The 12,094-nt window shown below is 32.4% G+C and overlaps 1 protein-coding gene across 1 annotated transcript; it reads left to right on the top strand.

Moving 5' to 3' along the window:
- Positions 1-9,237: 9,237 nt before the first annotated feature.
- LOC133193703 (uncharacterized) lies at positions 9,238-10,432 on the top strand. The gene is made up of 4 exons (XM_061329654.1): positions 9,238-9,449; positions 9,688-9,775; positions 9,938-10,023; positions 10,201-10,432. The coding sequence occupies exons 1-4, from the start codon at positions 9,349-9,351 to the stop codon at positions 10,370-10,372; spliced, it is 447 nt and encodes a 148-aa protein (XP_061185638.1). The 5' UTR covers positions 9,238-9,348; the 3' UTR covers positions 10,373-10,432.
- Positions 10,433-12,094: the final 1,662 nt, after the last annotated feature.

Here is a 12,094-nt window from a genome sequence, read left to right as displayed (position 1 = left end):
TACTCATACTTGGTCCTTACACCTGTATACTGTACAAGGCGCGATCCCCTACACCAGCCCTACACCATGTACACGCGCGTGCCCGAAAGCAGATCAGTAAAACTGTCGTATAACATCCTTCACATTTACATCGATCATTTTCAAACAATTGCTCGTTATTATCATTGATGTGTTTTGGTTTCAAAAATTAATTTTAAAAAATATATGAATTATATCTGCTAAAATCAACATCACAAATGAAATGGTTCGGTTTTGTATAAATTCACAAGCACATTGTTGTTGGATCGACAACATTACAAATTTCATGATATTGTGCTTTATCCCGTACTTTACCAGTATTAGTATTACCAGTATTATGGCCAAAATAATCTAGGTAAACGGAATTTAATTAAATAAATACATTTTTTTTTTCAATATGACCAAAGTGACTCCGTTGGACACTCATAATCAGATAATGTTGAAGCACCGGAATATATACAAGAAATTGTTCCTAAGACAAAAAAAAAAAGAAAAAAAGAAAAAAGAAAACATCAAACTATAGAATTTTACACATAGTTGTAATTAATTTTTAAAATTTACGATATGCAGATGACTTGCAATTAAAAAGTTAATTTCGATGTAACTTCCATCTCCAGAAATAACACCCCCACCCAATTTATGGTGACACTATTAATTTGTCTTACACAAAACTTTCACTCTTTCGGTACCGCCACAACTTTGGATAAAAGTTTTCTTCCCAATACCGATAGTTATAAGCCAAACTGACTGTGAAAATATTGTATTAATGTATGTAATTTCAACCCCCCTAAAAGGGAGAGGGGAAAGCAAAGTTTATTCATGCGAATGCATATAAAGTAAAATCTACTAGAACAAAATGCTTGTACACCATGTAAGCAAGAATTTACTGAAAAGCAACTCAAAAAGTTCCACCAAAACAATATGGGATCTGTGTGCTGTAAGCATTGGTTAGTAAACCTATTTTGTCCTCGGTAGATCTGGTACATGTATACACAGTGTACATGTAGCTGCATGGACTAATCTTGGTCTCCTTAGTAACTGTGTATTGTGCGCGTTCAAGCGGAGAGGGATTTCCTGTCACTGTGTTGGATATAATTTCACACCTTTGTGAAAGACAAACGCTTTGGATTAAGTCTATTTTATTTTTGCAACATATTGACAGTTGTTAAATATAAAATCATAGACCGGGAGGATTACATGTATGATTCCGACCGACCTCCCCCGCCCCTGAATCCTTCCATGCCGTCTGAACGTCATATTATTTTTTTTTAAACATAAGGTTGTATGTTTTGATAAAATTACAGTCGCATTCACATCACAAATGTCTGATTTTAATAAATTTGAATGAATTTCTCTATATTTGCTTGGTCATCTATAAAAACAAAATGTTGGGATGTTAACGCTAAGGGCTATCCTTTACCTCCAAAATTATGGCAAGCTATTTTATTGTATAGTTAATTCCATACGATGACAAGGTACCCGAGGCTTTAGAGGTGTGAATGCCTCTAGGGTAGAAATAATACTAATTCTTAAAGGCAGAAATTTTAAGCACCGCCTTCAAAAATACCTGGTCTGTGTACCCCTGTCAATCAAGTGCATAAAGGTACATCATTGGATGCTAGAACTTGATTGGCATTTACTTACTAGTCCCTGTGTATACCCTGTACACCTTGTTTGGCACTTGTGGTGACCTTCAAATTAACTTTTGATCCTTTGATATTTACCACACATGGTATAAACAATAGAGAAGATGTATTACTTTGGAATTTTTAGCTTGATAATATATATTCATACACACCTTTAGTATTTGAAATAATTATGATATTCTTTATGATAATATATATTAAAATTTGGTACAACTTTTTTTCAAAGCTCAACAAATAATTTGAATAATAATATTTTTTAATGGGTGGGGATGCTTTGACACACATTCAATAACAAATTAATAAAAAATATATTGAGATTAAACTTTATTTATAACTTTTATTTCTAATTTAAAATCATCTCAAAATCCCAACACAGGTAAAGTTTGACTTCTTGGTTACTCTACTGTGTATTAAATCACTTCCTGTGTATAGGGATTAGGAGACAAATGACCAAAGGTAGACTGCTAGCCCTCAAGGCATTCACACCTGTACAAAATAAGCCCCTCCCTCACCAGGAATTTACCACCCGGTAAAAAATCTCTGCCTTTAAAGGCAGAGATTTTAAGCACCTCCTTCTAAAATACCTGGTCTATGTACCCCTGTCAATCAATTTACTTACTAGTCCCTGTGTATACCCTGTACACCTTGTTTGGCACTCGTGGTGTCCTTCAAATTAACTTTTGATCCTTTGATATTTACCACACAAGATATAAACAATAGAGAAGCTGTATTACTATGGAATTTTTAGCTTGATAATATATATATATATATATATATATATATATATATATATATATATATATATATATATATATATATATATATATATATATATATATATATATATATATATATACACCTTTTAATAGTATTTGAAATAATTATATCCTGTATGGTAATAAATATATCAAAGTTAGGTATAACTTTTTTTTCAAAGCTCAACAAATACTTTAATTAATGATATTTTTTATGGGTGGGAATGCTTTGACACACATTCAATTACAAATTAATAAAATTATTGAGATTAAACTTCATTTACAACTTTTTATTTCTAATTTAAAATCAACTCTGAATCACAACACAGACAAAGTTTGACTTCTTGGGTACTCTATTGTGTATTTAATCACTTCCTGTGTATAGGGATCAGGAGACAAACGACCACAGGTAGACTGCTAGCCCTCAAGGCATTCACACCTGTACAAAATAAGCCCCTCCCTCTTTTTCTTTTGAATAAATGATCAGGTAAAAATGTAAATATTAATAATAACTTTTTTCTTTTTATGATGATGATCAAACACTTTGCTCACGTGATAATTTTATGCATGAACTCCTTCAGCTTTATCCCGTACTTTACCAGTATTAGTATTACCAGTACTAAAAAAAATATATCCCGTAATAACGAGGCAGGATCTTTTTAGAAGGAGACAAACTCTTTTTAGGTCTAGTTTAAATTTTTCGACCAAATAACAGCAAAAACATTATTAAACAACTAAAATACATATATCTACAAATAGACAAAAATATTATACTATATCATAAGAGGATCTTTTCTCGCTTTTACGCAATCTTCTGTTGTTTTAAAGAGGTCTTTTCTCATTATACATTATATAGCGATTTTTTCTTCATTGCGAGGTCCTATCTTGTTATAATGAGAACTTGCACATGAGAAGAAGAAAACACTTGCCGTGGCCTTCAATTCGACATTCAGATATATTAGCGACGTTTTATCAATTAAAGGCAGAGATTTTTTACCGGGTGGTAAATTCCTGGTGAGGGAGGGGCTTATTTTGTACAGGTGTGAATGCCTTGAGGGCTAGCAGTCTACCTGTGGCCGTTTGTCTCATAATCCCTATACACAGGAAGTTATATAATACACAGCAGAGTACCCAAGAAGTCAAACTTTACCTGTGTTGGGATTTTGAGACGATTTAAAATTAGAAGTAAAAAGTTGTAAATAAAGATTAATCTCAATAATTTTTAATAATTTATAATTGAATGTGTGTTAAAGCGTCCCCATCCATTAAAAAATATTATTATTCAAAGTATTTGTTGAGCTTTGAAAAAAAGTTATACCAAATTTTGATATACACCTTGTATATTATCATAAAGAATATCTTTATTATTTCAAATACTAAAGGTGTATATATATATATATATATATATATATATATATATATATATATATATATATATATATATATATATATATATATATATATATATATATATATATTGTAACGAAACCGAGGGTATAGGGTATTAACTGAATCAGTTAATCGTGGGCCGCTGTTGGTTACTGGTAACTGGTCAAGGTTGAAATGGTTTTCCACAAAGTTTATATACTATCGGAATAATGACCAATTTTTGGTCCACTGAATAATTGGCGAAATGACCAATTTTTAGTTCACTATAATATCTGCACTAGAACCGTGACGTATAACACGTTGTAAAGTTTATGATATTTATTAAGACGATCGAATGGTTCAATTATAAGCACAATGATAAACCTGGTTGATACAACGTTATTTGGTTAATACAAAGATGACGAACCAATGGTCAATCCAGGACGTTTCTACTCTGAATGACTCTTCACTAATGATTTCGCATACATAGACTTGGTACTGTTTGTACATACCACTGTCTTACACCCGAAGTATACGGAGTCGCAACCCAATGCAGACTGACTTCTAACCACAAAACAGCTGTCTTTTATAGACAAAAGTTGTTATGATGACGTAGAAACATCAGAAACCAATAACGTCACAATCAATATCTAATTTGTAAGTTAGCGGGTTTTAACCACTAAAATTACTTAATAACGTTGTACCTATATAGAACATATACAACATAATGCTTTGTAATTACAATACATAAATCAAATTGATAAAGTTCAAATAATAAATCATTGTTCATTTCTTTCGTTCATTGTTCATTGACAAATATTTTAGTAGTTTATACACATCGGGTTCAGGGTCCGTTTATTCGGAACTTGTCAACAACAGTTAATCCGAATTTCACAGGTAAACTTATCGGAACGTAACAATATATATATATATATATATATATATATATATATATATATATATATATATATATATATATATATATATATATATATATATATATATATGTATGCATATATATTATCAAGCTAAAAATTCCATAGTAATACAGCTTCTCTATTGTTTATACCATGTATGGTAATTATCAAAGGATCAAAAGTTAATTTGAAGGTCACCACAAATGCCAAACAATGTGTACAGGGTATACACAGGGACTTGTAAGTAAATGCCAATCAAGTTCTAGCACCCAATGATGTACCTTAATGCACTTGATTGACAGGGGTACACTGACCAGGTATTTTTGAAGGCGGTCCTTAAAATCTCTGCCTTTAACAATAGTTATTTCCATTCATATGTTACCTTGATATACTGAAATAAAACACATCACAGAGTCTGCCACATCTGTTTCATTATTTATTGACTATAAACGACAAAGGCCAACTAACAACTAAATTATATGACAAACAAGATGACTTCAGCTTTTGCATCGTCAACTTTCCTTACTTATTTAATAATATTTCGCTATCACATGCATATGATGTTCATGTCTCCAACTTATTCGCTCCTCAAGAGCATGCTCTGAGTACGATCAATTTTTAAACCGAGGCAGGCTACTCACACAAAAGTTGATGCTACAGGGATTTCAACAACCTCGTTTAAAGTAAGCATTTCGAAAATTCTTTGGCCGTTATAATGACCTTATAAGCAAATATAACCTGTCACTGGGTCGTATTTTGGCTGACTTGTTTCACACCAATTGTTAGGCCTTTGTTTTGTACTATATTTAATACATAGGGCTCACGGCGGGTGTGACCGGTCAACAGGGGATGTTTACTCCTCCTGAGCACTTCATCCCAGCTCTGGATTTCCAGGGGTCCGTGTTTATGCCCTGTTCACGTATTTGTATTGCTTTCAGTTTTTATGAGATAGATCACTGTTCAATATCTTCACCTTTTTTCTTTCTTATTATTACGACTTATCTTATGGTAATAAGAAAGTTTCTTTTTGTTGTAATGCTTGAACATATTTCTGCTGTCTTTAAATCAACATTTAAAATTTAATTTAATACTTCTGGGTATTTAATTTTTTAAGAATGCATGTCCTCGGCGAAGCGTAAGAACATCACACTTCAGTATTATAGTTCTTCTTTAAACACGAAGTCAAATACAGAGAAACAAATATTTTCCTCAGACCTAGTAAATTTGACCCCGAAAAATAACAGATTTCACAGCATTTTTTCTCGCCATATCTGGTATTTTTATCATAGAGATAGCTTGGACTGAATCAAGAGTGTTTACTTGTTACAGTTTAATTATATTTGTATTTTGGAATTATGTCAGAAAAATTTATTCCATGCTCGATTTATTATTTATTCATTATTATTATTGCTTCATTTCATGTTGGTCAAAGTAACATATTTATCTTTCAACATTCATGAACAGTGTTTAACACGTGTATTGAAAGTTTCTTCTGGGAATATATCCTGTCCCTTGAATTTCACTGCGTGTTTTTTTTTCAAGTAAAAGTAAATAATCAGTAAGAAAGACACACAACTTGCATTCTGTAACTGAAATATCCTAAGTTTACTTGAAATAGATTATCATAATATATTCAGGGCCTTGATATAGATTTCACTGATATTTGTTGTGAATACCGATATAGAGCAATATATGGGTTTTGTCACAGCGTGTGTCTGTAATCTTCTTATTTTTTGAAACTCAACAGTCATGTTTTGTACTAAAGGTATTTTTGTCTAATATTTTTTTTAATCCAGTGATTGATTATTAAGGTTAAACATACATGGAAATCCAAATTCGAATAATGCATCACCAATTTTTTTTCCAGCGTTTTTGCCTGATGTCGACTGTTAAACAGACAATATTTTTAGTATTTTTTGGAGGATGGGGAGGGAGATTTACAATGAAAATATCAAATTAACAAAAAAAAAAATGTAATTTACCTGAAGTTTTGCTGCTAGCAAATGTTTTTTGGGTTCTTTTTTAGGAGATTTACCCCTTAGAAATTTTCTAATGAACTCAAATTTATTTTGATTACGCTGGATTAACATTTCTTGATTCCTTACATAATAATTGATTGCTTCCGCCAGACAAGGTTTTAGGAAGCTAATAAATCTTTACCATAAGAGAGTCATACATCTTTTCAAATTAAAGTAATTCCTAGAAAGAATTTGATCAATGACTTTTTCATGAGTGTTCTCTAAATTCACCCAGCCAGAAGAAAAGTACACATATATCAGTCCCCTATTTTAAATGAAGCAAGATGTGTTTGTGAAATACTGATGCCCCCGTATGGCAACTTATAGCAAAGGTTAAACTTTCTCAAATGCAAATCAAATATGTTGGTACCCAAAGTAAGGTCTTTTCTCGAGGAATATACCTGTGAAATATGAAAGCCCTAGCAGCAACCATTGAATAGTTATGTAAAAGGCTAAAGTAATTCAAACATCAAGGTCAAATGGTCAAAATTAATGGTGCCTATGGAAAGGCCTTCTCACAAGAAATATACAGGTGAAATATGAAAGCTGAAGCACCAATCGTTCAAAAGTTATGACCAAGGTTAAAGTGTTTCAAAAGTAGGTCAAACTCCAAGGTCAAGGTCAATGGATTACAATTGTTGGTATCCAAAGGAAGGTCTTGTCACAAGAAAAAAAACATATTAAATATGAAATCCCTAGCAACAACTTTTCAAAAGTTGTATCCAAGGTTAAAGTTTTTGAAAAGTAAGTCAAAGTCCAAGGTCAAGGTCAAAGGGTCAAAGTTGTTGGTATCCAAAGGAAGGTCTTGTCACAAGGATCATATGTGAAGTATGAAAGCCTTAACACCAACGGTTCAAAAGTTATGGCCAATGTTAAAGTTTTACAAAAGCAGGTCAAACTCACAGGTCAAGAGGTCAAAGTTGTTGGTATCCAAAGGAAGGTCTTGTCACAAGGATTACATATGCTAAGTATGAAAGCCTTATCACCAACCGTTCAAAAGTTATGGCCAATGTTGAAGTTTTTCAAAAGTAGGTCAAACTTCAGGGTCAAGGTCAAAAGGTCAAATATGGTGGTACCCAAAGAAAGATCTTGTCACAAGAAACACACAAACACATGCGAAGTATGAAAGCCCTAGTACCAATCGTTAAAAAATTATGTCCAAGGTTAAAGTTGGGAAAAATTTTGCAAAACTGGGTCAAACTCCAAGGTCAAGGTCAAAAGGTCAAATATGGTGGTACCCAAAGAAAGGTCTTGTCACAAGGAATACACATGTGAAATATGAAAGCCAATCAAAAGCTATGGGCAATGTTAAAGTTTTTGCGGACAAACAGACAAACAAACAGACAGACAGTTAGACAGACGGACGGACAGGGCAAAAACTATGTACCCCCGAATCTTCGATATGGGGACACAAAAAGAATACTCTTCATACTCTAAATGTTGCCGAAATCATTTGTTTGACATTTTTAAAAACGTGATTAGCTACTAGGTATTATGAATACTCAATTGTGGGAATTTTTATTTTCTTAAAGATCATATTGCATGGCTGTAAAGACATTCAGTTTTCTTTGTAAAATTTTATAACAATGAATGTTGAAAAGAAAAAAAAATATTCTGAAATTACTCATAAAATGGCACTATACTTTACCACATTAGCTGATGCCATTTCTTTCAAATCTGCAAATATTGACATTTAAAGTGATGCTAGGCAACAGGAAAATTTCTCCTATTCGGACCGTATTTTTTGTTACCCTATATCCTTGACATATTTAAGCATTCCATTATATTCTTAAGTTAGATATCGGGTCATACTTTTGAAGCGAACACAGATAAAATGTCAGAGTCGACTTTGATTTAATTTTTGTAAAGTCAAATGTCAAGTGAAAAATTTAAGCAACATTTTGGACATCGTTCATACATTTCACTAATATTTAGCGAATACTGATATTGAAAAAGGGAATTCTGAACATTTAAGAAATAAATAACAAGTCTAAAAACTTCAATAAGAAATGAAGTCGGTCGGTCAAGTGATCAAATCCTGTGAAGGCAGAAGGAAGTTTTTAAACTTGTTATTTATTACTTATATATACATTTGAGACATACAATCGAATATTATCGAATATAAATATTGCACTAAATGTTCGTCGTAGATTTTGACGCAAGGTGTAAATCGGCTTGAAAAGCGGTTACGCTTCAAATTCATCTGGCAAAAGATTCTGTTTTGTATGGAATCCGGATAGGGCCATGCAGTTCACTATCGCATCATCGCACCATCGAGGTCTGAGTCGATAGTGCGATGACGCGATAATGCGATGACGATGAAGCGATGGTGCGATAACGATGAAGCGATGGTGCGATAGCGCGATGCCGATGATGCGATGGCACGACAATGCGATGACGATGATGCGATGGTACGATTAAGCGATAGCGCGATGACGCGATGGCACGATAGCGATGATGCAATGGTGCGATAGCGATGATGCGATGGCGCGATACTGATGGCGCTATGCTATATCGTGTCATCGTTATTGCTTTATCGCACTATCGTCATCGTGTCATCGCACCATCGCTCTATCGACTAGTACTTTCTATAACCGGATAACATTCCCAGCAGTCATTGCACAACATGGCGTTTGTTGACGAAAAGATTCAAGAATATTTCTTTAACGGATACGATAATAAAGAAATCATATTCCTTCTTTGGAGTAATTATGGTGTGAAAATAAGGTAGGTATTATTAATTGTCATAAGTGATGATAATACAAGTACCTGTATAGGCTAATATTTTCTCTAAGAGTAATAAAGTTACTATACATTAAATTTATAGTCTCATTCAAAGATTGTTTATATGCGTGTTCTACTTGCATATATATACATGTATCTGTTATTTAAGAAATAGTGATTGAAGTTAAAATCTCCCATTTTAAGATATATTTTATGCATTATTTTTTTTTAAATACTTAAGCTGTAGACATTTGAAAAGGCGCATGACCAGACTTAATTTGAGAAGACGGAGATCATACAATGTGGATATGGCAATAAGGGCTATTCAGGTAATATTGCTTGTGTTTTATTTCATCTTTCTTTTTTGATAGATTGATCAAATCTAGAAAAATCGTCAGTAACATCTATATTTTGATGATTGCTCATTATGTTTTAGTTAACTCATACAAATGTCAAAAATTTCATATGATTTACATATATTCTACTCAAAGGAAGAAATGATGTTCAGTGGACAGACTCTTGGGTGTCGTTTGATGAAACGAAGACTTCTTCAGAAACATGGCATCTTTATAGGAAGGTATATTATCTTATTATGATTAATAAACAGAATTCAAACGATGTGCCTATTGTTTATAATGAGTTTTATATCAATAAGATATTTATCATAATTTCATTGAATTCATTTTTTTTTGTTAAAGTGTAATGGTTAGATTTAAAATCGTTGATGATTAATTATATATATATACTGTTCCAGGGATAACATGTTGTGTTTATTGAGAATAATCGATCCTGATGGAGTTGATCTAAGAACAAGTCACTGCTTGACAAGAAGAATGTATCTAAACAATGGACCAAATTATCTTGCACATGTTGATGGGTACTACAAGTTGAAGCCATTTGGCTTCGCTATACATGGTGCAATGTGATCAAATCTAGAAAAATCGTCAGTAACATCTACATTTTGATGAAAGCTCATTATTTTTAATAACTCCTACAAATGTTAAAAATTTCATATGATTTACATACATTCTACTCAAAGCAAGAAAAGATGTTCAGTGGACAGACTCTTGGGTGTCGTTTGATGAAACGAAGACTTCTTCAGAAACATGGCATCTTTATAGGAAGGTATATTATCTTATTATGATTAATTAACAGAATTCAGGTTTCTTGTTCAAAGTATTAATTTTATTTCTTTAATTCAGCAGAATGCCAATTATACAGAATATTTGCTGACATTACTTTTATGAGCTTAAGGACATACACAACATAGTGTTGGAATTTTATTTTCTTATTCCCTTGTTGATTTAATTAAGAGTTCAATAATTGAAAAACCTTTGTACAATTTAATGATTCCTGTAAATGCTGTTATCACCTCTGAAGCAAATGTTGAGGAAATACCAGCTAAAACTATATTTTTGTTAATTTTTTTCTTTGAGAAAATACAATGATTTTCATCATTTGACAACTTTTGAAAACACCTGGTAATGTATGCTTTTTTTTTTGTCTTAAAACATCTGCTGAGATTCTATAATTTTAAATTAGGAATATCCTGGAAAATAGTTGGTAAGGTACATGTAAATGCAAGTTGCATATGACCTTAAGAGGCAATAATGCTTTTCTTAGTCAAAATTTGCAATTTCTATACTACTTGACATGTATTTCTAACTCAACCCTTTAGTTTCCTTTTCTTTCAGAAGGTACATCTGAAATTAATCTAAACATGCTCTTGGCGTACTGGACTGGAGCTGATACAATCCACTAGGATTTCACAAAAAGCTTGAAATTAAATTTGTAGAAGACCCTGCCTGTTTGCCAGTTGCACATACCTGCGATCTTTTGTTGGAAATATCTAGGGGAGAACCCCTGAGGAATTTCACAGAAAAATGTAGTTGGCAATGACTTGGGGGGGGGGGGGGATTCCATCTTGCTTAAGAAAATAACTTTATGTATTCAATGCTATATCTATGTTTAGAAAGTTTTCATTCAATTAATTTTTAAACTCAATAATGGCAGTGATAGTCATATTAAGGAATAAGAGTATTTCTTAAGGGAAAGATAATACTAAAAGACATTGATAATCATATGAGGAGCATTTCTTCAGGGAAAGATAATACAAAAAGACATTGATTTTTGTATGGGAATATTAATTGATATTTGGTGCATTTGTGGTAGTAAACATGCTTTTGAATTTTAAATTCTAGATTGTTGCATCTGTATGCCAAAAAAGTTTTTCTCAGAGAAGTTTGCTTTCCTTATATCCTCATTTTGCAATTTTCATTAATAATTGTTCTAATGAATATGGCATGTATGGTGACCCAATTAACATAGTAATAATTTCTGTTTGTGACTTTTAATTCATACACTTAGATGATTAGTGTACAACATTTTTCATGAAAATTGAAAAAAAAGTCAAGTGAAACATCAGGTGATGATTTATTCTCTAATCTTAATTTGGATTTTACAACTTTCCAACCAAGTACTTCAAAGCCTCCATGGCCTTCTCAGTGGTGTTTGGAACAGTTCTCCCACCCTCCAAAAGCAAATGATCAAAGTATGCTGCATTGTCCTCACAACATCCTGTCGAGCTTGGACTAGGAAATAATCTTTGAAACTCTAGCACGTCATGAATATCCACTGGAAATTTATAA

Source organism: Saccostrea echinata, unplaced genomic scaffold, assembly GCF_033153115.1.
Source record: "Saccostrea echinata isolate AGI-Se365-2 ecotype Australia unplaced genomic scaffold, CSIRO_AGI_Sech_v1 ptg000028l, whole genome shotgun sequence".
NCBI lineage: Eukaryota > Metazoa > Mollusca > Bivalvia > Ostreida > Ostreidae > Saccostrea > Saccostrea echinata.
The sequence above is the reverse complement of the archived record's forward strand: the minus strand, read 5'-3'. Positions and strand labels throughout refer to the sequence as shown.